Source organism: Dermacentor albipictus, chromosome 3 (genome assembly GCF_038994185.2).
Source record: "Dermacentor albipictus isolate Rhodes 1998 colony chromosome 3, USDA_Dalb.pri_finalv2, whole genome shotgun sequence".
Taxonomy (NCBI): Eukaryota; Metazoa; Arthropoda; class Arachnida; order Ixodida; family Ixodidae; genus Dermacentor; species Dermacentor albipictus.
Genome location: NC_091823.1, coordinates 104,502,827 through 104,529,991, shown reverse-complemented (window position 1 = coordinate 104,529,991; position 27,165 = coordinate 104,502,827). Strand labels below are relative to the sequence as shown.

The 27,165-nt window shown below is 47.1% G+C and overlaps 1 protein-coding gene across 6 annotated transcripts; it reads right to left on the bottom strand.

Annotated features, from left to right (window-relative positions):
* Positions 1 to 84: 84 nt before the first annotated feature.
* Positions 85 to 27,103, bottom strand: LOC135904896 (serine/arginine-rich splicing factor 7-like). 6 transcript variants are annotated; one of them, XM_065435888.2, is made up of 6 exons: positions 26,943 to 27,090; positions 26,358 to 26,464; positions 25,479 to 25,787; positions 21,984 to 22,151; positions 19,016 to 19,156; positions 85 to 564 (listed from the first exon to the last, which is right to left on the bottom strand). In XM_065435888.2, the coding sequence occupies exons 3-6, from the start codon at positions 25,712 to 25,714 to the stop codon at positions 486 to 488; spliced, it is 624 nt and encodes a 207-aa protein (XP_065291960.1). In that variant the 5' UTR covers positions 25,715 to 25,787; positions 26,358 to 26,464; positions 26,943 to 27,090; the 3' UTR covers positions 85 to 485. The 6 variants fall into 6 exon arrangements, with proteins under 6 accessions (XP_065291960.1, XP_065291962.1, XP_065291963.1 ...); XM_065435890.2 differs by having other exon boundaries at positions 25,479 to 25,690; XM_065435891.2 differs by lacking the exon at positions 26,358 to 26,464 and having other exon boundaries at positions 18,981 to 19,156; positions 26,943 to 27,103.
* Between the last annotated feature and the right edge of the window lie 62 nt (positions 27,104 to 27,165).

Genomic DNA, 27,165 nt, shown 5'->3' with positions numbered 1-27,165 from the left:
CAACACTTGCACTCGACAGACTTCACCAGGCACTTGGAAACCAGCAGCTCCGTGCAACTTTACAAATCAGTGATGGCAGACGCATTAGGGGTGATGACAGCACATTTTATTTTTATTTTTCACAGAGAAGGAAACGTATGGTGGTAGTTAAATGTTCTGTGGCAAGATGTTTGTGGGCAGCTCGGCTGATTGCGGGCTTTCACTTGGAATGTCCTTAAAAGAGACAAGTGCCTACCCCGGCCTTTTCCTCCCCACAGAACGTCTTGCAGAAATAAATTGGCCTAAGAGAATGAACATGTCTTCACAGGAACAAATGAATGAAAAAAGCTACGCTTATAGCCAAGCCAAGGAGGACACACGTGAAATGTTTGCAATGTGGATTTGGGAGAATGCTGATGCAAGCTTTTTTTAGGGGTGATGAATGCAGGATTGATGAGGTTTGCTGCTGCCAGCACCTGCGTTTAAGGATGCGTGCGTGCATCTGTTCAGTCAAGGTTTCCATTGCGAGAGTCCCTGCGGCTCGGTGACTTGGATCCACTGCGGCCCCTCTTGGCAATAGGTGACCTGGTCAACATGTAAACAAAAGAAAACATGGTTTGGTACATGGCGAAGACAGCATCACATTTTCACCATGCCATGTGGCATTTAGGGTTCAAGCGTACACAAGTGCCAATGGATGACCAATTCCAAGCATTTATCAAAGCACGTAAAACAATGAGTGCAGGATGTTTTCTTGTTTTACTATTGCTGTAATCATAGCAAACTTAATTTCTACTTGCCCATTTCATTAGCCCAAACAATCAATTAGCATTTTCTCAGTGAGCATATTTTAAAGGACTGAAAAATGAAAAAAAAAAACGCCATGCTTAAGAAGATCACAGTTGAGAAGCTAAGAAATCTGAGTAATGTTCCAAGTTTCCAACACGGGGCTTGGCCACATTTCCTAAACCCGATATCACTAAGTTCTTAAGCTCCATTTCTCTTAATCTTATCATAATCACATTTATGCAGTTCAATTTAGGGTGACTTGGGCAAATTATCACGATAACACATGTAAGCAGCATGTTTCTGTCACCCCATTGTTAGACTTCTTGAAAAGCCTCTTTTTAGAAATGTCTATAAATTGAAGTCAAGAAGTAACTTTCTGCTATGCCCCCTGGCATGTCCGCTATGGATCTCAATTGTCGATCACACCAAGCATTTCTGTTGGCTCAAATGTCAGATGCGGTTTTGCCTACATACTGAAACATGGTACACGAGCAAATGCAGTTAGTAGTTAGCAAATGTGGTTGCAGTTTGGTAACAAAGTACTGCACAGTGACAGTGGTCTTGGCAAATATTTACGTAGGCAGATTGCGTAGGTTTACACCAAAACTTTGGATACTTCACGCTTACAGCTAGCTTCGCCATAAAAACAGTAGGTACAGTAAAACCTCGTTAAACCGTACCCGCTTAAACAGTAGTTTCGGTTTAAAAGTAGTAAAGTCGATTCCCCGACTCAGCGGCCATTGAAATAATGTATTTTGTATCCGCATAAACCGTACCAGCTTATTGCGTACGCATCGGTTAAAACTTAGCGTTTCCACTTTTCGTCGCGCAAACACGGCGGTGCGTCGTCTCCATCGGGCGGCCGGACAGAACAACAAGCCTCAGAGATCGGTACAACTGCCTCCAAGCGCCCTGTGCGTTTGCACGTGAAGCCGCATCAACATCAACATCATTTCGACGCCGCATAGACGCCGTGCCAGAGAGCGTTGTTGCATGTTGTGGCGTCGTGCAAGCGAGGACTCGCGTCATGCCGAAGCTAGGATAAAAAAGACGCTGGGTGCTCAGCATAGAAGAAAAATTAGACATCGTCCGTGCTACCAAACGTGACACAAAGAAGTCGGCGCTGGCCCACGACACGGATCTGCTGTTGACTACAGTGTGTGGCATTTAGAATGCGAAGTTGCTCGGCAGCGCTGCTGCGACCGCGAAGAGATATGTCGGCTACGAGGTTCGACTTGTCACCATCATTGCCGCTGTTGTTGCCGAAGTGTCAACTAGCGACAGTGATGAGGACGACACGGAAAGCGACAGCACGGGCTATTCAGGCCCGACAGTGGCAGAAGCTGCGCGTTACATCAGCCTCATGAATGCGATCGTCGCAAGGAGAACAGGGGCGCGGTAACGTAACTATTCCAAACGAGAAGTTTTCCGAACTCCAGCACCCAGCAATGAAAAAGGCGCCCCGGGACTTATGCAGCACCACTGCGCGCGTGCACGGAGAATACGTAACGCCAACGAGGAATCTGCCGTGCGAGTGTTTGCCAAGAGGAGGGGGGCTGGCTGAGAAGCTGGCACGCAGCTTCAGTAAGTTTGAGGCCGCTGTCGTCGTGCTAGGCCACTGCGACATCAAACGAAAATAACACTTACGTCCCGCGAGGTGAATAAATACTGCATGTTTTTTTCTCCTTTCATCACACTCTCTAGGAGTTTCGTTTTCGACAAGTAAGTGGGCGATCTCATGCTATTTCGCTTAAACAGTACTACCGTTTAGTACGTACTTTTCCGAGCTCCGGCCGACTACGGTTTAACGAGGTTTCACTGTACACGAATTTCGATCATTCAAGGATAGATGCTGAAAACACAATGTAAAGCCCATACTAGCGTTCTTTCTTTATTACTGGAGGAGGGATGGAGGGAGTTTTCAGTTGTGGATAGTTCAGCAAACTAGTTAATAAAGTAATTACTATGCTATTTACTTTTACTCTTATTTCACTATTTCTTTTGTACCAATATACCCTCTACAGCCAGAAATAAACATGAACAAGTGGTTTTAATGTTCCTTAATGTGGAATGGTGTTCTGCCTTTGTCGGGTTAAAGGGTCTATAAAATCAAATATTAGGTCGAGATAGACAGATGTGGCTTCAGTTATAATGGGTAAATTCATTTACAGTGAGAACGGCTTTCAAAACCAAGAAAATTATATAACAAAATCAGTGGCACCTCCTATTTTACAGCATGGTGCCTCTCATGCGAGATCAACCCTGGCTGTTTCACAAAAGAGTGGTAGAGACGCAAGTCACGTGGGGATTATGTTAAGTCATCTATTTTGGCACGGCAATTGCGGTCTGCGGTCATAACAGATATGCGCGCTGAGAAATGTAACCTCAGTGCTAGCGGGGTTGCCACACGGTCACTTTCCGGACAGTGTTGGTTACACATGCTTGCACTTTGGAATAGTCGAGCTGTCCGCCTTAAGCAAGACCGTTGAGACAGCTGTGGTGTCCACGGCAAGGGAAGTGAAAAAGAAACAGTACATTTTATAGGCGACATGGAGCTTCTTTTCAAGTGTTTCTCGGTGTCAGCATCTTTTCGCCACTGCATATGCTTTGCTGCGGTGGGGTGGCACGTGGCTAAGTAATTTATCGAAAATAGCAACAGTGCAGCCCAAGAGCCAACACAGACATTTTCCGAGATAGCTTATACGGTGACAACTGATTGGTTGATGGGCCAAATGGTTAATTTTGGGACTATAGCGACCTGTCGTAATAAAGTTTGCTGAAGTCCCCTGAAGTTCATCGTATCGAGCTTTTATTATACGTGGGGTAGGCAGAACACTAAATGCAAAGATCAAATAAATAAATGCAGCTTAAAAACACATTCCACTGTACAATCACATTCAATATGATCTCCAAGACGGTGCCCATGGTCAAAGACACCCGAAGACTGCACAGCGGCGGCGACATGCAAGAATTTTAGCAATTAACAGTTCCAATTACTGGTATTTATTCAACCAATTTTTTGTGCGTCAACACCACTGCGCAGTCGTGGAGCCTTTTCAACTGCGGGTACCATGTTGCAGCTCACATAGAACGCTACTGTACCCACTAGACATTTAAATGCCGACCTGTAGCTGTGCGAAGGAGATATACACAAACTTAAAGCACAACTCCAGAGCATTGCACGTCAAACAAAATGATATACACAGAGTGAGAAGGAAGCTAAGCAGCAGGCACGAGACAATTAGCACAAGAAAAGCACAAGCTAGCAGTTCATTCAGTGAATGCAAGGGTTGAACGGAGGTCACAGACAAAGGTTTCGCACAGTGCCATGTTCATCTAATTTCGCACTGCCAAGAACAAGCCAATGTGCCTGCCCGCCACCAAATTTATGCAAGGCTCTCCTCTTTGAAAAAAACTGATGCAGCCCTCATACAGATAGTCCAGCTTCATTGTGCAAATGGCCACAATGACGTAACGCAGTGTACATTCTTTCAACAGGCACCCCACGTGGTTTATTCTAAACAAACCACCAGACTGGCCAACCTTAAAATTTCAAGAATACAAATTGAAACCAAAGACACTAAAATTTGGTGAAATATACGATAACTTTTACGATTATTTAACAACATTACAGACTCACAGCTAGAAGAATAGAAACGCTTATGAGCTTCACTCATGAGAAAACTTAAGGGGGGACGCGGCAATTGAAATGGTCAAAATTTTCCATTTTCCGATTTATTTTTCGCGATCCACCGACTTATTTACTCCTTGGTGAAATTTAACAAAATATGCAATAGAGATCGAGAAAATGGCACTTTCCTAGAGTGCTGTCATCAAAAATTGAGAAAAAAGAGGGCTTCGGAAGGCCACGCCGCACTGCGAATCGCCCGGCTATCCGTTGACACAGTGCCGACATTTTGGTGTGATCGTAAAGAGGAGAGATCAGAGCTAGAGATAGCAGGAGCGACATATTTTTTTTTACCAAAAAATAAACCAACAAATGCAAGCGAAAAAAAAAAAGGCAAAGGCAGCATTACGACTGGGCGCAGTAGTCACGTGGGGTACAGGGCGCACTCCTATTGGCTGTTGTAGATTTGAATTGCTAACAAACCTCTCTCACACACATTAGCGCAGCCGCGAGCTGCACATTCTGATTAACGTGACTGACGATCGTGGCAGCTAATGCAAGTTTTCTGGGATAAGCCCCAAAGGAATAAAGTTCCGAACGACCCACGCGTACAGACCTCAAAAGACATGGAAATGAGGGAGAAAACTACTCGTAGAAGCGGATGGCGCCGAGCTCGCTGACGAGGCATGATCGGCACACACGGTTGACCAGGAAAGCCTGCCCGCGGGCGATGCTCACGGCCAAGGCGCGTCCGCGAGCGGCGGCGCAAGCGCTGGTCCGCGTGTGGTCACGACGGCAACTCGACATCGGCGGAGCAGAAGTTTTCACGTCAAATATTTAACTGCGAGTTTCAGCTCCAACTCTAGCTAATTAAGAGGGTGCACGCAACGAGAAACAAGAGCGGATATTTAGAAAGCGCTATCATCTAATTCTGTAAGACCGATGGATGCACGACGATCAAAAAGGCAACTAAGGTGCATCGAACTTCTGCAAGAAAGCTAAAAACCAGATAAAAATGTAAAGAAAAGGACCTGGCAAGGGACTACATCCAGGCAAAGGACTACACCCCAGACAGGTTATAGGTGCTCAAAGTAATGATTAAAACGTTTACAACAAATTAAACTGAGCTACGTTTTCTCGCTTTCATTTTTTGTGCAGTTGCTTTCTGTCGTCCCAGTGCCATTTCACAATGAATGAAAACAAAATTTTTGTCTTTTGCATTCAGATCCTCAAACATTGATGACTGCAATAAAGCTGTATATTTTTAACTGCACCTCACAAAAAAATTTATAATGGGTATTTTGCAGAAGTAAATTGGGTATATGGGTATATGCATAAGAAAATTTAAAGTATTTTTATGCTCATTTCGGCATTTAAAAAATAAACCAATAGCTTTATTGCACAGAATGGGCCTTTGTAAACCTGCGGATGTGAAAATCTTGGCGAACTTATGTGTAATTAATTATTAAGGGGGTACACGGGTCTTGGAGACGAAAAAATCACTAAAAAGTCGATTTTTCAGTTTTGTTATTTTCGCAATCTAGACGTCATCACGCGCTTGTCGACAAAAAATTAACGCGAAAGAACGCGTCTTTGGGCAAAAGAACGCCGTATTTATCACGCGAGACGCTCATTTTCATCTGCAAGACGCACCGAAAACGCCCCATCTTGCGCCGCTCACAGTTTCGAAACCGATCAACGGAGCGCCGCCATTTTGGTCTCGTTCGAAAGCGTGTGCTTCCCGCTCCCTTTCCCGCCGAAAAAGGGCATTCAAGGTTGCTTCAGGAGGGAGCAACCAGGCAACAACGAGAGAGACAATCCCGCCATCCTGTTGGTCCGCCACCATCACGTGACTAAATAGCGCCTTCTGATTGGAGCGCAGGAACGCCGGGCGTCCGCGCCGGCGACGCCATTTTGCCTAGACTATCGCTCATTGTGAACGTGATCAGTCAAGATGCCAAACCGTGCACGGGAATTCCGCACAGTGCATAAATTTGGGAAGCGTAGAAGAAAGCGCGCGGTGCAGCGAAAAGATGCACCGGAACTTCCAGTGACGTCTGACGACCTTATCGGACCGGCGGACTTGCAGACGCCGCGGAATAGCGGTGTAACCGAGGAGTTGGGTGCAGCACAACCGGAAGAGGCGATCGTGACGGCTGACGGCGTTGGTGCTCGGCCTGTGCTACGGAAAACGTCGGTGCCGTTCGCGATGTTGACGGCGGACCGTGAACATACAGCGCACACCCCTGCTTGCGGAGCGGCGGTCGTCACGGGCGCGTGTGCTACGGAGATGCGCACTCGGCCGGACCGCGCGAGAATCGACACGGCGTATCTCACGGCGGTGGAGCGAGATCAGATCGAGCTACAAGCACGGGAAAAAATAGCGGAACTCTCCTCAGTTTCAGCGACGGAGCGCAAGGTGAAGTGCCTAACGAGCGAGCCTCGTCTGGAAAGTGCGTCGACAAAAACGTACACCATCGTCGACCTCGACATGGTGAACTGTTTACTAAAAGTTGCTGGTTGCCGAGTGTGTGGCGGAGCGTTGACTATCGAGCGGGACTCGCGGGAGTACGGCATTGCCGTGAAGCTGAAAGTTCTGTGCAGCAACTGCGGCGAAATTGACACGAAATGGAGCTCGCAACGAGTTGGTGGCACTGCCAACTGCAATCCTTTCGAGATCAATGTTCTCGCGGCGCGTGCCGTACAGAGCACGGGAAACGGGCAGACAGTGCTTAACGATATTTTTGCCGCTATCGGGGTTTCGCACAGAGGTCTTCACAACAAGACCTATCAGCACTATTTGAAATCAAAACTAAATCCAGCTGCAACAAGTGCCTGCACTGAGAATATGGCTAAGTGTGCCACTTCGGTGAAGAATGTGTACCGAAGCCTGAATTTTGGAAATGCAGGTAATATTGCAGTTTCTTTTGATGGCACTTGGCACACTCGGGGACATTCATCTCACATAGGAGTGGCCACAGTGATAGAGCTTTTTTCAGGCTATGTTTTGGACTATGTTGTCCTTTCAAATTTCTGCCTTGGCTGTGAGCTTGGCCCGAAACCAGGAACCCCAGATTATGCTCACTGGAAGTCACAGCATTCATGCCAAAAGAACACGTCTTCCAAGGCAGGCCAGATGGAGGTGGAGGCAGCACTAATTTTATTTCAGCGCTCGCTTTCCCTTCATGGCCTGAGGTACACAACCATGCTCTCCGATGGTGACAGCAGATCATACAGTGCCATTGATGAAGCAAAAGTCTACGGCTTCATACCTGTGGAAAAGGAAGACTGCGCAAACCATGTGCAGAAACGCATGGGAACGGCGCTGCGGAATCTTGTGCAGAAGCAGAAAGGGGAAAATGGTGAGCGCATCAGTGGTAAGGGCCGCCTGACAGGAGACCTCATAAATAAGCTGACGAGTTATTATGGTTGGGTGCTCAAATCACATTCGGGAAATGTGGATGAGATGCACACAGCAGTGTGGGCTACATATTACCACGTAACCTCAACTGATGAGAAGCCCAACCATAGCTTTTGTCCCCACGGCCCTTATTCATGGTGCAAATATAATGCAGCCATTGCAAAGAATGAGCCCCCCCCAAAAAGCAGATACAATCTGCCATATGCTGTAAGCAATGCACTGCGGCCAGTGTATGAGCGCCTCTCTGATAAGAAGCTCTTGCAGAGGTGCCAGAGAGGGAAGACGCAAAATGCCAATGAATCGCTGCACTCGATCATTTGGAGCCTGGTGCCAAAAGAGAAGAATGCATCACTGTTTGCTGTTGAGGCTGCCGTGGCAGAAGCTGTTATGCGGTTCAACCTCGGAAGCCACCAGTCTAGCTCGCACATACTCAGTGAGCTGCACGTGCAACAAACTTGCGCAGGCAGTAGGCGAGCATCCGAGAAAGACAGCCGCCGTGTGGCCAACGCAGACAGAAAGCGCACATCATCGGCAGCATTCCAGGAAGCCATCAAGAAGAGACACAAAGAAAAGTCTGCTTCGGACTATTCTCCAGGAGCATTCTGATTCATTGTAGTGGTGAATTCTATGATTTTGTCCCATAAAAAGTATTTTTCACATTGCTAAATGTTTTTTGCGTTTTTCTCAGATCATGATTTTCGCACGCGCGAAGATTTGGGATGTGCACTGTGTCTCTGTAAGTTCTTCGATTCGCACGATTCTTTTTTTTTCCTGATGCTAAACAGTCGGAGAGTGCAAGAAAACTATAATATAGTATGCTAGTGCATTGCAACTTTTTCAAATCTTGCAAGAAGTAACAACAAAACATTTTCTTCCAAAGTTGCTAATTCAAATTTTGATAACTTTGGCTAATATGTAGATAGAGATACAAAACTTTATATGTGCACTCTTCAAACATTCAGAAACATACCCAGTTAATTTAAGGTCTCTCAGTACAATAAATTTCTTGAAAGTCACATCCCAAATTTATAATACTAAAGATTGCATAACTTTTTTTTCATTAAACATAGAAAAAAACTGATTACATATTTGCACTCAGCTCACTAAACTTAATATAAGCTGTAAGTTTCAACTCTCTAGAGTTAATAACGATAAAGCTCTGCTCGTGCACCAGGTCCCCCCTTAATCTGGGGATGACCATTAGAGGCTGTCAACTGTAACTCGAAAACTATAAAAGGAAGCACAATACTAATTTCAGTTATGAAATCAGCATAACAAATCACACCTGCATGCCATACTTCAATTTCTTCCAATAAATAAAAAAGAACTTTCATTGCCACGTCCCCCCTTAAAATTAAGAGACGCTTAAGCATCTCCAATGGCACTAAAAGGTCCCGGACTGCTTCTTGCGTCTCCCGGCAACTACAAACTTATGCAACTGTAATCTTTACCGGAAAATGCTTTGAGCAAACACTATGCATGAGCGCGGGCTTTCTGGTTCTTTCTAGCAGCGCGAACTGAACGCAGGCACGACCGTGAAGGGAAGCGGCGGCGGAAACCAATACACTCGGAGGTGAAATCGTTCCACCAGGGGAGAAATGAGCGCTGACGTCTCGGATGAAACTTAGCGTGCGGACGTCTATAGTGACCACAGGCTGTGTTGACGGCGCACCCGCGTGTGGTCGTGACGGCACCATGACATTGGCAAGAGCATGACATTTTCGCATAAAATATTCTGCTGCGGATTAGAGAGAGCTCCAACTCTCACTAATGAAGAGGTTTCGCAATAACAGGATACAAGGGCGGACGTCTTGAACGCAAAATTATCAACCTCTGCACAAAGTGTCAAAAAGGCAGCTAAGCTGCACAAAGCTGCCGCAAAGAAGTGAAAAACTACATCAAAATGTAAAGAAAATGCCCTCAAAAGCAAAGGACTACATCCCAGTAGGTTTGTGGTGGTCAAAGTAAATACTGAAATATTAACAAATGAAATTTTGAGCTTCGTTCTTGTCAGCTTTCATATTTTGTGCAGTTGCTTTCACTCATCCCAGTACCATTTCACAATGAATGATGACAAAATCCCGTCTTTTGCATGTAGATCCTGAAACATTGACGAGCGCAATAAAGTTGTCAATTTTTATTTTATCTGCACCTCATAAAAAATATGTACAATAGGTTTTTGCTTTATTGCACAGAATGGGCCTTCGTGAACATGCTGATCTGAAAATCTTGGCAAACTTATGCATAATTATCTAATTTGGGGATGACTATTAGAGGCTGTCAAGTGTTGTAACTCGAAAACTATAACGGACAGAATACCGATACAGTAAAACCTCGTTAAACCGTACCCGTTTAAACAGTAGTTTCGGTTTAAAAGTAGTAAAGTCAATTCCCCGACTCAGCGGCCATTGAACATAATGTATTTTGTATCCACATAAACCGTACCAGCTTATTGCGTACGCATCGGTTAAAACGTAGCGTTTCCACTTTTCGTCGCGCAAACACGGCGGTGCGTCGTCTCCATCGGGCGGCCCGGCAGAACAACAAGCCTCAGAGATCGGTACAACGGCCTCCAAGCGCCCTGTGCGTTTGCACGTGAAGCTGCATCAACATCAACATCATTTCGACGCCGCATGGACGCCATGCCAGAGAGCGTTGTGGCGTCGTGCAAGCGAGGACTCACGTCATGTCAAAGCTAGGATAAAAAAGACGCCGGGTGCTCAGCATAGAAGAAAAATTAGACATCGTCCGTGCTACCGAACGTGACACGAAGAAGTCGACGTTGGCCTGCGACATGGATCTGCTGTTGACAACAGTGTGTGGCATTTGGAATGCGAAGTTGCTCGGCAGCGCTGCTGCGACCGCGAAGAGATGTCGGCTACGAGGTTCGACTTTTCACCATCGTTGTCGCTGTTGTTGCCGAAGTGTCAACTAGCGACAGTGATGAGGACGACACGGAAAGCGACAACACGGGCTATTCAGGCCTGACAGTGGCAGAAGCTGCGCGTTACGTCAGCCTCGTGAATGCGATCGTCGCAAGAACAGGGGCGCCATAACGTAACTATTCCAAACGGAAAGTTTTCCGGACTCCGGCACCCGGCAATGAAAAAGGCGCCACGGGACTTATGCAGCACTACTGCGCGCGTGCACGGAGAATACGTAACGCCAACGAGGAATCTGTCGTGCCGTGCGAGTGTTTGCCGAGAAGAGGGGGGCTGGCTGAGAAGCGGGCACGCAGCTTCAGTAAGTTTGAGGCCGCTGTCATCGTGCTAGGCCGCCGCGACATCAAACAAAAATAACACTTACGTCCCGCGAAGTGAATAAATACTGCATGTTTTTTCCCCTTTCATCGCACTCTCTCCGAGTTCCGTTATCGACAGGTAAGTGGGCGATCTCATGCTATTTCGCTTAAACAGTACTACCGTTTAGTACGTACTTTTTCCGAGCTCCGGCCGACTACGGTTTAACGAGGTTTCACTGTATCAGTTATGCATGAGAAATCGCACCCGCATGGCAAATTTCAATTCCCACAAATAAAAAAATTGTATCGTAAAAACCAGACTATAGGTCGGAGCGGAATATAGGTCGACTCCTCAACTAACCAATTCTAAAAATGAAAAAAATCTTTTTCAATGGCAAAAGTACCGACCCTTTACCTTGAAACAAATGCAACTCAGCCGGTTGCACAGTGGTGATGACAGTATTTATTTAAATGCTGCTCGTATGTGCACCTGGCCATGTTTTTAGCAGTATCGTGCGACCATCGACCCGTGTGTTTGTCAGCACCTTATCAAGGGGAGACACGGGTCTTCTGGCCCAAAAAATCTAAAAAAAATTGATCTTATTGTAAAAATTTTTTTCGAAATCTAGACGTCCTAGAGAAGCTATAGCTGCAATAATAACGCGTTCTGATGAGTACTTATTTTGTTATTGCGCTCTAAAGTTAGCTTCATCACCGCTTTCGCTCAAAAATGCCCCTTGAAAAGAGGCGAATTCAATGCCTTCATCTATGCCAACCGTTACCCGCAGCGCGGCCATTTTGGCATCATTCGAAACCTGGATTTTTCGACATTCCGTAGCGAGAAAAGGGCACCAAGTCTGGATACTATGAAGGTACACGCTTTCAAAAAAGGGGAATACTCGCACAGCATTGGCACCTTTGTACCACGTGGTGTAAATCCTGATCTCTGATTGCACGACCGGGAGTTTCGTTTCTCCGACAATGCGAGACGCCATGTTAGATGTGGTTTGCACGCAGTCTAGTGCGCCATAGCAATGCGACAATGGCTGGCGGTCGACGGAAGTTCGCAACGGCTCATGCTTTCGGGGAAAAACGCAAGCGACGTTCTCGGATACCCAAGTGGCGTCGGATGAATCGGCAGTGACGGCAACCAGCACGGTGACATGCGCCAGCGAGCGAATGGCAGCTACAGCCACGCACGCGATGCCTGTGGCCAGCAACGCATCGAGGGCAATGCGCATCGACACGCTTCTCATCACAGAAGCCGAACAAGTGGCAATTGAACGGCGCGCAGAGGAGAAACGACAGAAGCTGTATTCGTTATCAGCTACCCGGCGAAAGCAGTCACTTATCGGAGATTCCCAAGAAGCGGCGGCAAGCGGGACCGCGTTTACGATTCTAAGCCTAGCGGCTCTAAATCACCTGCTTCGGTGCGCGAAATGCGAATTCTGCCGTGGCCCTTTGAACCTGTTAAGGTGGGACGTGGCTTTGAAAATCAACTTCCTTATTTCTTCATGGATTTTGATGAAAATTCGCACAAATGTTTAGCATCTCTCCCTGATGCTTCCACAAAAGTTTCAGAACGATATCTTGAGAACACTTTATTCAATTTTATTGAGCAGAATTTTTCTCCCTCTTACATTCTGGAGAGCCTGGGGAAACTAAGGAACGTGATAGAAGGCTTCTTAAGTATTGACTGCTTAGCTAAATGCATGCTGAAAGTCGTGACATTCTTGCATTTTCTTTTTTCACAACACAAATTTTTTGGGGTGCCATATTTTATGTTTCCTTCACATCAAGCACACTTTCAGGGTAGGTGAACAGCCATATCGTAAACTTACAAAGGGTCAAGATAAGAAAGCGAGAATGTCACGACCTGCACTGCAGCCTAAGGAACGTGACCCAAAAAAAAAAACTCACCAAGATATGTTAAACGGTAACAAGGAAATCAGCTCCAGATACTGAGCAGAAAGGCAGAAAAACAGTTTTGAGAAAACGGCTCTCAAAGTTTCACCTACTCTTCAGTTCTCTAAAGGCACCAAATTTGTAGTATTTGGGGTGTTTTGTGATGTGGGGGCTTCTTGTACATGTGGCCTCCAGTCTGGTGTGTTTCCCCCCCTTTCTTTCTTTTTATAGGGCATTCTTTGCTGCTGCTGCACTGCAAAGAGCATGGTGCCTAGGTTTCAAACCAAGTGACGTGCAGAACTCTGTGTAGGCATCAATATAGTTCCAGTGTACATTCAGGCAGCCTGTACGCACAGACTGCCCGATTGATAGCAAACTTTTTTTTTTTTTGTAGAATTGACCATGTTACTGAATGAAGGCTCCGAGTGTCAGCAGCCTCCGAAGTCATCTTTACTTGACAATGGATGTAGAACTTAGGATCAGAGAGCCAGTGATAGATACGCAGCTGCTAGGTGCTTTTCCAGAATTCTACTTTTGTACGATGCCTCGATCACTTCTGCAGCCAGGTGTCTGTGCCAGCACAAGGGGCCTAGCGAACAGAGCTCATGATGAGATTCTCTTTATGAAGGGGTGGTATGATAGATATTGCTATGAGCTATTGTGACAATAGAGTGAACGCGCAATATGCTTGGTTGCGGGTCCGAGATGATGACGCGCGAAATGCCTAGCCGCAGATTACAAGGAGCCGACGCGCGATGTGCTTAGTCGCGCAGTTCGGAGTGCCGACGCGCCAAGTACCTAGCCGCACGGTCCGAGGTGCCAACGCGCGAAATGCCTAGCCGCGGGCTCGATGAGTTGACATTCGATGCGCTTATTCGCGCATTCGGAGGCGCCAATGCGCAAAATGCGTTGGTGAGGGTCCGAGAAGTCCGCGCGCAATGTGCATGATCGCCGAGTCAGACTCCCTATGAGCGAAATGTTTGGCCGTGTGCCCGAGGATTGTGTGCGCGATGTGCTTAGTCACGAATTCCAAAACACCGAGTGCTGAAAGGCTTAGCCGCATGTCTGAGGATTCCGCGCATGAATATTGGTCGCGAAGGCCGCGTCGCCGATGCTTGGAATGCTTAGCCGAGAGTCTGAAACGTCCACAAGAATAGGGATCGGCCTAGCTACTGCGATGTTCGCGTGGCGCCCGTTTCGACACGTTGAGATTACGGCGAGTGGAGATGACTCGCGAGGCACAAAGGGCCGAGCAGATGACGCGAGCGTTGGACCAATGGCGAACCACGCTGGAGTCATGTGGCGGGCGCGGTCAATCGCAGACTCCGGCACGACCTTCAATCATTTGCTTTTTGTGCGCTTGTTTCTGTATGGAGGAGATCGCGCTGAAGCGGCAGATTTGAAGACTGAGAAACCCGCTTTCCGACGATACCAATATGACGGCGCTTGGTTGCACCATTCCAGAGATATTGTGGCTTCAAAAAGGCTTTCTTGATTTCTGCGAGATTTTTCGCCTTGGCTGATGAAACAAATTTTTTAGAGCACTTCTAAGTGGTTTACAGTGATGATATTTGGGTATCAGATAGAAAAAGGGTTATAGAAACTGCGATGCGAAAGCCGCGTCCCCCCCCCCCCTTAAACTGACAGCAATAAAAGTCGCACACGTGTATCTGGATTTCACGATGGATGCACAGAAACTCGAGTGGCCTTCAGTGCAAAGTGTGCGCCGATGAACGGCCGAGCAAAGACTCCTCCGTTCCCGAGAAAACCACCACATGCCTGCAGCGCACCGCCGCTGCAGTATCTTTTTTTCCATTTCTTGTTCATTTACTCCCGCGTCTCCCCCTTCTCCACATCACCCTTGTTACTCTTTCCACCTTCCAACTTCCACCTCTTTCCACCTCACTGAGAAGTGCACTCGCTACCGCATTTGTAGGACTTTACTGCGAAAGCCATATTAAAAACAGTATCACATCTCGCACGGCTGTGCTATAAGCAGTATGTGTACATGTGGAGTTCTATGGGACGTTAAACGAGAGTCGAGAAAGGCCGCATTGCAGCCAGTTTTGCACTATAAACAGTTACCTTATAAGTGGAGTAAGCTTAGTGAAATTTTCAAGCGACTCATTAGAAAAGGAAACCGGACATCCTTTTCTCTCTTAAGGGGGGATATGGGGATCAGAGCTAACTTTTTTATTTACCATCCGATTTTGATTAAATTTTGCACAGATGTTAATAATATCACATAAACAAAACTGTGAAAATATGGTGAAAATATGGCTGCAATATCTGAAGTACTTTTTTGTTTACAAAATTGTTCTGCTTTCATTTTTGCAAAATGCCTGCACACCTGTATATTGGTGCTAGGAGTTCAAACAAACATTGATAGCACTCATATATGTATCCTCCACACAGTGACATTCCTGTAATTTTTTTAGCCTAACAGAATTTTTTAATATTTTCATTCTTTTGCAGCTACTTCAGTTGCATGAAAATCTCGACTGTGAAAACAAAAGATAACAAATTATTGAAGCAACTTTTTTGAAAACAAAACATGTCACTGTGTGCAGTGGTGCACAATGAGTGTAACAAAACAAACGGTGTAAAAATATTCATAACGGTGGCTGAGATATTGGCTTTGCAAGTTGACCTTGGTGGTAGAAAAAAGTTTTGAGAAAAAGGTGTTTGAAGTTTTGGGCCATGTTTATTCGACTAGAAACCACCGGCCTTTTAGGTACAGGTGTCAGATTGATCTCTTGGCTTCTTGGATCTTTTATGCTTGCTTTAATGTGCTTTTTGTGCCCTCTTCTTGCGCAAGGCATCTTTCTCAGCTGCTCGACTCGCTTGAGTCCGTCGCCACCGAGCATGCTCCTCCAGCCGTAAACCCTATCTTCCGTTCGGTTGCCGGCACAGAACGAAGTGACGCGCGGACAGTGGCGGCGGTCATATTCAACACCGCCGACAAGATGAATTGTGACTCAAGATGCGATTGCATGGTGCGACCGTTGTTGATGCACGGTTCGTCTTCACGGCCGCAGACGCACGCGCTTGGACCGCACTTTCGTCGTTCATCTCGGTGACGGCGGTGGCACAATCGGGGTACGTCGCGGAGCATTTACAGGGCGTTGCAGGCCCGGAAGCATCAGAAAAGGCGGTTATTAGTTCGGTATCATCACCACTGGAACTCAAGGCTGCAACAGCCTGCGAATTGCCCGGCAATGCGTCGACAGTCTAAGCTTGCGCGCGGACGCAACTCTGCTAGGACTACTTATCCATCGGATGTTCGGCGGCTTGCGCTTGCTGCTGCCGAAGCGGCGCTTGGTCGCGTATTTCGTCGTCCACGCCCGCCAAGTCATGCTCGAAACCACAAAATGAAATAGAAAACTCAAATCCGATTAAAGCGATGAAGCGGCGGCGTACCTCGAATATCCAACACGTAAACAAAGGGGCAGCAGCCAGCGCGCGAAGAAACGGGAGAAGCAGACGCCGCAGCAGCTCGCTTCCAGACCCGGCCAATGGGGCGGCTCATAGAACGCACGTGACGGAGCAAGCCAATCGGCAGCCGCGACAAGCAGCTCCGCGACCTTCAGACTTTTTGCTTTTTTTATGCTTGCTCTTCTCTCTATCAGGAAATGAAAGAGGAGTCAAAAGGCGAAGAGGCGCGCTTTTCAACGGTACTAGCATGGCCGCGCCGCGTACTGCCGTTCCGGAGCTAGGGACGCTCGAAAACCGCGACTTTTCCACCGATTTTCACGAAATTTTCGCTGTATTGCCTTATGTATATATTTATTTATGGTACTTAGCAGTCGTTTTCAGCGGAAATACTTGAAAAACTTATAGAAAAGGGGTCAAAGATTCGAAATCTGAAACTTTCTTAAAAGTGGTTTTTGGGTCGTTTTTCCGGAGTTGATCCCCGCGTCCCCCCTTAAGGGGGGACGTGGCAATAAAAAAGGTTTTTTGTATTTATGGGAGAAAATTGACGAAATTTGGCATGTAGGTATGATTTGTTATGCTGATATCATAACTGAAATCAGTTTTGAGCTATCTACTATAGTTCCTGAGTTAGAACACTTGACATCCTCTAATGGTCATGCCCCAAATTAATTAATTAAATACACATAAGTTTGTCAAGATTTTCATACCAGCATGTTCAAATAAGCCCATTATGTGCAATAAAGCTATTGGTTTATTTTTTAAATGCCGAAATAAGCACAAAATCTTCTTTTGAACTTTTCTCTGCATGTTGTTTTACTAATGACCTTTGAAAAAAACTTACCATAAATTTTTTAATGAGGTGCAGATGAAAATGGACAGCTTTATTGCACTCATCAATGTTTCACGATCTAAGTGCAAAAGACAGAATAATTCTGTCTTTATTCGTTGTGAAATTGCACTGGGATTACTGAAAGCAACTGCACAAAAAGTGAAAGCTGAGAGAACGGGGCCCAAAGTTTCATTTGCTGGAAACAAAAATATTTACTTTGGGCACCTAAAACCCGCCTGGAATGTAGTCCTTTGACAGTGAGGACACATTTCCTTTACATTTTGAGATAATTTTTCGCTTCCTTACAGCAGTTTCATGTGCCTTCGTTGCCTTTTTGATACGTCGTGCATCCTTTTTAGCAGCCTGCCGCAAATGATGACTCAGGAACCACGTCGTCGGCACACTCTCATTCTTTCAAAAGCTGAAATTTCCTCTTTGTTGCAGAGGTAGACGACAGCGCATTAAAAACATCCGCTCTTGTCACCGCCCGTTTCACAATCTCTTCATTCGTGAGAACTGGAGCTGAAATCCGCAGCTGAATATTTGACGCGACGTCTGCTCTCGCCGATGTCACATTGCCGCCACGACCACGCGCGGGTGCGCGTTCACCATCGCACGCGGGCGCGTCGTCACCACAGCCCACGGTCGCGTTATCGCCACCGCACCCGGTCACGTCGTCAACACAGCCCACGGTCACGGCACGCGGTCACGTCGTCAGCACTGCACGCAGACGCGCTTTCCCGATCACCCGCGTGCGCCGGTCGCACCTAGTCGACGCGGGCAGCGGCATCCGCTTCTGCGGGTAGTATTCGCCTTCTGTTCCACGCCTTTCGTCGTTTTCCGTACGCGTGGGCTGTTCGGAACTTGGCTCCTTTGGGGCTCATCACGGAACACGCACGTTAGGGTAGTTTGGCTGCCACGATGGGCAAACACAATGAACGGAACGTGCAAGGCGCTACTGCGCCAATGCGCGCGAGTGTGTTTCGCGGGCAATTCAAATGAACAACAGCCAATAGGAGCACTCCATGTTCCCCACGTGACTACTGCGCCCAATCACAATGCCGCTTTTACCTCTTTTTCGCTCGCGTTTGCTGGCGTTATTTTTCAGGGGAGAAATACGGCGCTGTGGCTATCTTGAGCTCCGATCTCTCCTCTTTACGATGATGCCAAGATGGCGGCGCTGCGTCATCAGATAGCCGAGCTATCCGCAATGCGACGGCACCTTCCGAGGCCCGATTTTTTCGCAATTTTCGATAACGGCGCTCTAGGAAAATGCTGTTTTCTCGTTTTCTACCGCGTATATTGTTATAATATTTCACCACGAGGTAAAAGAAGGTCCGAGGATTGCGAAAAAAAATAAATTGGAAAATCGAAAATTTTGACCACTTCAATTGCCGCGTCCCCCCTTAATATCGCAAGAGTAACAAGGAGGAAAATTGGACGCTTTCTGCAAATTCCTCTCATATATTTAGGTTGGCCTTTGGTTGACATTTCAAATCGAATCAAAATTTACCTAACATCGCGAGGACCCAGAGTTGTGTGCACCCTACGTCTGTACGCAGCCCACAGCTTTCCACAGGAACCTGACCTACACACTGTTCCTACTGAACAGTGGCGACAAGCTCACTAGCTTGCTCCCGACACCGGCCAAACAGAGGTGCCATGCACGTGCAGCAGCAGTCGTGGATGACAAGAAGCAGGCAGGCACAGTTGGGGGGGACAAGAGAGAGACCGTGTCTCGGTGTGCAGTTACCTGCAGTGGCCGTGGGAGGGGGTTGTGCCACTCACCGGCTGCGTGAGCGGCTTCGTGATCCAGCAGGCGGGGACCTCCGCGGCGACCGGCTCAGCGAGCGGGATCGGCCACCACCACCACCACCACCTCCGCGGCGGGGACTGAATGACCGGCTCCTGGACCTTGATCGGCTACGGCTGCGCGAATGACGACCCCGAGACCACAACCTGTCACTGCAGCCAACAAACTGCCACCACTAGGCCTTCCCCTGCCACAGCTCCAACCCAATGACAACAACGTGCCTTGTGCTACACCAAAAACCCTCCCCTTTCTTCTGCACCCCACTCCCATGACAAGTGTATATAACAATTTTGAAATGATCAACAAGTGCACAACATGCAGGAAATGATGAGAGACAAAAATAAAAAGAAACAAAGAAAAAATAGGCAGAAGGGCTCGCAAATCATGCAAGACATCCACCTGAAGTGCATCACCTACAGCAGGCTAAAATTTGGCATGTGACAGATTGACAACAGAATTCTTAAGACGTGGCATTTGGGGTGGCATACAGAATCAGACTTGCAAATAGATTTGACCTGACTGGCATAAGCCTTAGCAGCCACCACCACCACTAAATATGTTAAAGGCTATTCCAAGTGTACTTGCATTTCGTAACTGGCAGTAACTTGGCAAAGCTCATGCCAAATTATAAAACTGAGGAACAATTAACTTAAAATTATAGCAAGGATGCTGTGACAAAGAAACACTGCAAAGCCTTAAATCAAAAGTCCAACAAAGTGCATAAAGGGAGAGACAAAGAAAATTCTACAACGGAAAGCTGGCACTCCACGGAGCTAAGTGAACTCAGATGTTCAACTGCTGCAACAGGAACCCAGGCTACAAAACATGTTATGTAAGAAACTTGAGTTGTATAAGTACCGCATTTACTCTTAACGCGCACCTTTTTTCCTGAAAAATTTACCAATAGTGGTTAGAGTATGCAACAAAAACTACAATAGTGACAAGCTTTCCTCCTTGGCATCAAGTATTTTTTGTGCTATCCACACATTGCTGCAGCTGTAGAAACAGCAGCTTTGTGCCCATTCCATAAATTTGTCAGGCTATATATTCTGGATACTATATTTAGGCTGTTATGGCCTGCAAGGCATTTAAACATGTGGTAGCTAGAAAGCTGCAGGCAGCACAAAAGAGGCTTCTGCGCAGTTGGCAACTTTTTTTATAGCAACGATGAGCAGTGCTTTGTCTACTAAGGCATAGATATCTTTTCTTTTTCTAGGTTAGCACAAACCGCTTATATTTGTTGTAGCAGAAAAATTGGGGTGCTTGATACAATCAAGGAAATTGCACTTCTGGCCACAACAATGGGTTGGCATTACAACTGAGGGCATGTTAGAATCGGGTAAAAATGGTACGTCTATCTTAATTTCATCAAAGCTGCACAGCACTAATTAACCGGGTCCTTTTCCACTACACACAAAAAGTGCATATGCATAGATCTTACAACTGTAGAATCACTAACTTGACTAACAAAAATTACTCTGCCCAGCTTTAAATTTACGGCCACCACGTGCTGTAGCCAGTCTGCTCACCGCACACGAAAGAAGCAAGGTGCAAAAATTGGCCACAAATAAAACCCTTCACCAACTGGGATGCTCTCCTAGGTGTAATCACACAGTTCCTTCCGAGCAATGCAGCATGCATCACTGTGCTACCATTTTCCCAGACCTCTCCAATGGGCACCCAGTCTGCACGAGGCACGAGCCCTCGTGCTCGGCCATTCAGCACACAAAGAACCCTTTCCACCGACTAGGAAACGCGATTCCAGCTACTCCAGCCTTTCCCACAAGCATCAAGATGCTGCTCACTTATTCAGCCATGGGCTCGAGGCACCCCCTTAAAACGCTCATCCTCACACGCAGCCGGGGAATGCCCCGTCCTTCACCTTCCACAACCACTCAACACACCCGTGGCTTCCCCATTCCTGCCCGTTTCCTCAGAATGGGTCACAAGCGCCGCTCTCCCGAGGCCTCTTGACAATAAGGAGCCACAGGGCTAATGCCATCAAAAAACACGAAAGAGGGCTCATTCACCGCATAGCTCTCAGATTGGGCCACTTAAGAAGTGCAGGGTAGCCCCGTGAGGCGGGGCCCCCAACCTCGGACGCCACTCACCTTTGGCAGTAGCAGCAGCAGCAGCAGACGCAGCCGCCGCGCATTCTGCCCACTCGCCGAGGTGCACAGTGCAATCTCTTGCCGCTAGTGGCAAATCTCTTCCCGACACCCTCTCAGTAGTAGAAGTAGTAGTGGAAGTACGCAGTAGTAGTAGTAGTGTGTTCCGCGGAGCGGTATGCCCCCATCAAGTCTCAGTGGCAGTGGAAGCTCTCTCTTTCTTAGCAGACTAGCAGAGCGGAAGAAGCCGAGTAGCAGTGCTGGCTGCCACCCCCGTTCGCTTGCAGCAGTGGCCGCCTCGCTCATCATGTGATCTCTCTAGCTGCCCCCTTTTTTGGCGCTGTAGTAGTAGTAGTGGTTGTGGTGGGAGTGCTGGCATCGTGCGCCGCTGCCAACCACCGCTGACTCAACCGAAGCCTCTCGTGCGCAGACATTTATGACAACGGGGGCGAGGCTCAGGCCTACAAAACATGGGGCATCAGCATTACTCGCCACACAGACGCACGTGCACGCACGCACACACACACACACGCACGCCACCTGTTCAATGCAAAGAAACCCCAAAACCCTCCACAGCAAATCAAAGTCCCAATAGCCTTTCTACATCTGCCCACTAACCACCTGTGTCCCATAACTACTGCAATATAACATCCCTACAAGGACAAGCGAATTATGAAGTCAATGCTTGCCTCTTTAAAAAGTGTACACATTTTCATTCCCTGCAGGAAAGTGCACTAAGCTGCTATACTCTGCCCTGACTAAATTTTCTACCAGTGTAATGAGAAGAAAATTGAATGTCAAGCGATTGCGATCTGAGAAAAGCACCGCCACTTACCGCGAGGAATTCCTGCGCGAGTAGACTCTGCAATCTCTGGCATAGTGTCCCCTTTCACCGCAGTCGTAGCATCGGTCAGTTGGTTGGAATGGGCGTGAGGAGCCACGGTAAGAGTTGCGAGACTTCCCTGTGGACAACTCTACACGCACACGGCGGCCGCAAAGCATCCTGAAAAACCACCACAGTTACTGCAGCAGCTGCTAAGCACAACCTAATGTTGCCACATGAGGGCACATTATAAAATGCCAAAAGCTCCCTCTCCCCAAGCAGAGCAGTCTGATCGGCCAGAACAGCAGGGAACACCTACAGTGTTCTCTTGGGTTTCTAATGTTGAATACCAATGGAAGATCCAGATCAAGTTTTTCTGCTCTGCATGGACAAATCCTATTCCAGTGGCAGAGTGGGACCAGCCGATTTTGCATCACTCTACAGAACAAAAATATTTGCTTCGCCGAAATCAGCAGATTTGACCGGATTTTCTTCACCCGCCTATGCTTCCTATCACGGTCGCCTATTTCCAGTCGCGGGCAGCTATGGATGACATGGAAAACATGGGTGCTGCGTCGCGCATGCGTTTTTGTTCCTGCTCCTGGATAGTGACAGCTCCCATTCGGACACTAAGTTCTGAAATCCAGTGACGATTCTTCTGACAGAAGAAAAACACGGAATGCCAGGATTATCCAGATGGCAGTGGTGATGGTGATGAGGCCTACCCGATCCACCTCTAGTCTAGCGTCCTCGCACTTTGTTTCCCTGTACTAGTTCCCCGCGGGAGCGCACACATTTAATTTGCAAATTTGACGAGAGCGATCTCGGTCAGAATGACACACTCCGTTCGTGATCCGGCGAAGCACTTGGATCTGCCATTGGAATTCAACATAAAGTTACTTTGCAGTAGAGAATGAAATAACCAGAACTGATTTAAATGTCTACTGCCTAAAAGAGTGATTACACTGGGGAATATTTTTTTAAAGCCGCTGCTGTTATGCTACTACAAGTCACCTTTTTAAAGGGCACCTCACCAGGTCTGGCCATTTTGAGCTGCGCAGCGAAGCATATATATTGCACTGCAACGATCTTATCTGCAAAGCTTTACATCGCTGCGCACCATGCGAAGATAGAAATTTCCAACCGAACACCATTTTCCCTTATCCTTGTGGCCGTTGCGCTCCAAGCTGGTGGATGACGTACACATGCTAGTCTGCTTACATGCACATGTTCGTGCTGTGACATCGCTCGTGGTGACACGCAACTTCAAGAATTATTGAAGCCAACATCTTATTTGTGTAATATGTTGCTAGAATAGACAAATTGAAGCTTAGAGAAATAACAAACACACACTGAATGTCTGCATGCTTTTGTTTTACTTCGAACCGCAGCAAGAGAGATGTACTTCCATTTCGTCTGTTACCATGTCGTGCAGTCGCGTGCGCAGACACCGAAACTCATTTTCTACCGCGTTTCAGTGCGGAATCATGCTCTGTGATCCGCTTATGTCTGCCTCAGTATTAGTGTAGCACATACGCCAGCGGAAGCGCGCCACACCCAGTGACATAGGAGTCATGTGATCCTTGAGGTCCAGTATGGGAGATTGCAGGGAAGGAATTTCGCTTGCAGAGGCTAGACCGGGCAAGTAGAGAAAGTATCTCCCTTGGCAGTGTCGCTCGCCTTCTGAAATCATGGGTTCGCAACACTGAAATGCTACCTCGGCTATTAATGAGCCGATCTGAAAATTTTTTGCAACAGAACTCTCCATAGAGGACACGCAACTTCCAGCGTATAACCAAAATTTGCTACAGAACCTGGGTAAGGAGCCCTTTAAACGGACTGACAACTGGCCAGAATGTGTTGCGATTTTATGGAAATGAAATGAGCAAGATTTATAGCAATATAATAATGCACACTGTTCACGTAAGCAATTACAATTTTGGCAAAGCAAGTCTTAAAAACCAGTAAGTGGCGCGAACTAGTGGTGAAGCTTTGGTACTTTGGATGTAGTATAAGATATTACGCAGGTTGGCTGTTAATTATCACGTAGTTATTGCTTGCAATTAGAATACATTATTAGGCTTTTCCGCTTTATTCTATGCATATTACCCAGTAAAAAAAAAAGTCAACAAGCAGCACTCGCATCCCTCAATGCATTGCAGAGTGTACATGATTTCTGTTGTACATGCCCGGGATTCTGAGCAGGCATGCAGGCTAAAATCCTATGTTCCAGCTCACTCAGGTTTCCCAGAGACAACACGTTTAGGAAATAAAAAGCACACCCACAGATGCAGCAACTTGCTGAACCGCGTATCATATGTAAAAGCATCGCTTCACTTTAGTGAAACTCAACTTCGCTTGGCTAAAACACCCTCGACTCAACAACCAAATCTACTGGACAGGAAACCACGTAGCTATTGTAGAAATAAACACTTCGACTTGCACCACGTGGCCATAGTTCTTATTGTCCTTATAACAGTATGAGCTGACTACTCCAGCAACAAGTATTACTAGTACTTTTTCATAACTATGACCACACCTGTCTGCCTCCCACCAAAGGTGGCGTAATTAGTGCCATCACGCTCACCCATCCCTGTTTCCAGCATGCTTCCAGTGAACTACATCCTCACTGCGGATAAAAATTATTAAAAATGTTCCATGGTGTTTTCCCTGTTATCACTGCATAATTCCAACACATTGACCGGTAGGCTTTCCACTGCACTAAAAAAATTAGAAACCATGAAAACTGGTTGTCAGTCCCCTTAATGTTACAATGCAGACAATCAGGCAGACATTGCAAATGTGAGACATGCAAGACTTAATTCAGCGCATGTTGCTAATCTCAGGAGGCCACTGAAAGTGTGAAGGTCAACATATAGCCACTGCTTCTAGTCACAAATGAAGACTCGCCAGGTGCCACTCTTTAAGTCTGCAAGAAAACACTTATCGACAATCGTCAAGGGGATTGATATCAGAATAGCTTCCTTACAATGCAGTTATGGAAAAGCTAGGGCAATAGTTTCAATAACTGAAGTCGCAACTTAGCACGACAAAAACCAGACAAAAGAAAGGTGGACAAAGACAAGCGCTTGTCTTCGTCCACCTTTCTTATGTGTGGTTTTTATCAAGCTAAGTTACTACTTCAATTACGGAAAACCAACTAGCCCAACAATCAACTCTTCTAGAAGAGTTCCAATGGTCTGTTGGGCTTGACATAGCCTTCTCTAATGCAAGAAGCAGAAAACAAGCCACAAGTGTAGTACATGAGTTCAGAAGACTGGTGCAGGTGTCACCACCTCTTTTATTTTCTTGTCTTTCCTGGCCTACCAAGTCGTTTTCTCACAGTAAGCCACTTTCTCGATATTGCAGAAGCATAGTGAACTAATACAGGCTACCTTACTATTCATCTTTAGTGCCCCTTCAACAGCAGAAGAGCAAATGGCTGCGTTAGCAGACTATACCGGCAAGAAAATGGAAATGTGCGGTGCGCTGCTGCGCGGTACTCACTTGCCGTCAAGTGCTCGCACAGCGTCCCGTGCGTCTCGGGGGTCCTCAAACTCGACGAAAGCGAAGCCCGGCGGACTTCGGGCTACCCAAACGTTGCGCAGGGGCCCATAGTAGCCAAAGGCCTCCTCCAACTCATGCTTGGTGCCACTGTTGCCCAACTCACCGACGTACACTTTGCAGTCTATGGGGCAGGTGTCTCTGTAGCGTGCCATCTGCGGAGAATCCCGGGAGGACATTTTTGCGTTGGACTGCAGACGCCGTGCGTGGGGAGGGGCGGCAAAAGCTGACAGGACATCCACTGGAGCTGTCCTGGCGAATACCACACACACACGCGACCACACAAACACACGTTAGCGGCGCCCATGCACACACTTGCTCGCCAGGCTCGCTCGGCCAAACACCACGGTTCGACGGGTAGCTCGTCTGGCGAACGTCAATATAGGGGGGAGAGGGGGGCAAAGGTAAAGATAGAAGCTTGAACGTGCAAGGAGTTACGAAAACACTAGTTCCTTTTCTTTTTATTAGTATGTCCGTACTACTAGAACATCGTGTCTCGCGCGGGGCTTTTAAGGAGCGGCTGAGCTGCGTTCAATAACTTTTTTTTTTTCCTCTTGAGGCCTACGGACAAGACCTGTAAGTAAGAGGCACTACCTTAACTGCGTGCACCAAATTACGGACTACGCTGGTCACCATACCGCTGGTACAATCGGCGTGTAGCTAATCCGCCACACCACCGAAAATCGCGGAGCTTTTCGGCCCAACGACAAAGTGGAGCGCGCTCAGCGCCAAGCGAAATTCGAACGCGCAAGGCTAACGCGCGAGACTACCGCAGACGTTATGGCGCAGCACATTGTTCAATGCAACGGCCATGAAACGTACCGTGGCTCTTGGAACGGCTACGTTGCTTTCAGAAGAGGCGTAAAATTTCAGGGCGTGCAATCTTATCGATGTAATTCGGGCCGGTGAACTTGAGGCACGCTACACAACTAAAGCAGAGAAAGAGGGCACCTGCTAAGCAGAAGCCCTTAAAAGGCAAATATGAAAAACGAGGGAAAAACGCGTAAACGGTTAAATGGCTATCTACTCCTTCAACTAGAAAACCGCACGAGGGAATAGAGAGCCTGTCGTAAATGCGGCAGGCACTGCCGCCATGTTAAGCCGGCGCGCCATAATTCTAACATTTCAGCAGCAAGCTTTCTGCACAGTGTGTACACAACTAATTAACGCGCTTTTGAGCTTATAATGTTGCTCAAACGTATGGTAAATTAGCTGAGAGAACAATATGGCTACATTCACTGGCAGCGCTAACCGGCCGGATAGGCTTAGAGATGCCGCTTCCTTTGTTTAAGTTTACAGCTTGCAGGAGACTCATTGGCGGGATGTGGCTCCATCATAAGCCTTGCAGCCAACGTTTAGTTACTACTTAACAAGACTGTACAAGCGCTGTACGCAAAACAGACCCACCTTTCTTATCTCAAATGTGCGGCGAGCCGACCACCGCAAGTTAAGACGCCACGAGAAACCGAAAAAACGCCTAAACCTATCCCAGCATGCAGTGTAGCAGGACCGCAGAGCACCGTGCCGCAGACTGCAATATACATGCGCCTAGATAGAGGCCATAGAATAGTAGAGGCACTGAATATACAAATAAAAAAGCCATGACAAAAAAAAGATAACGAAGTGAAAA

Excerpts from the sequence above, each read along its gene's own strand:
- LOC135904896 (XM_065435886.2), bottom strand. The coding sequence starts at position 25,714 with ATGTCCTCCCGGGATTCTCCGCAGATGGCACGCTACAGAGACACCTGC. Across the intron at positions 19,157-21,983 it reads TCGCGCAGGAATTCCTCGCG|CCGTAGCCGATCAAGGTCCA; the intron begins GTAAGTGGCGGT and ends TCATTCGCGCAG. Across the intron at positions 565-19,015 it reads CGAAGCCGCTCACGCAGCCG|GTCACCTATTGCCAAGAGGG; the intron begins GTGAGTGGCACA and ends CATGTTGACCAG.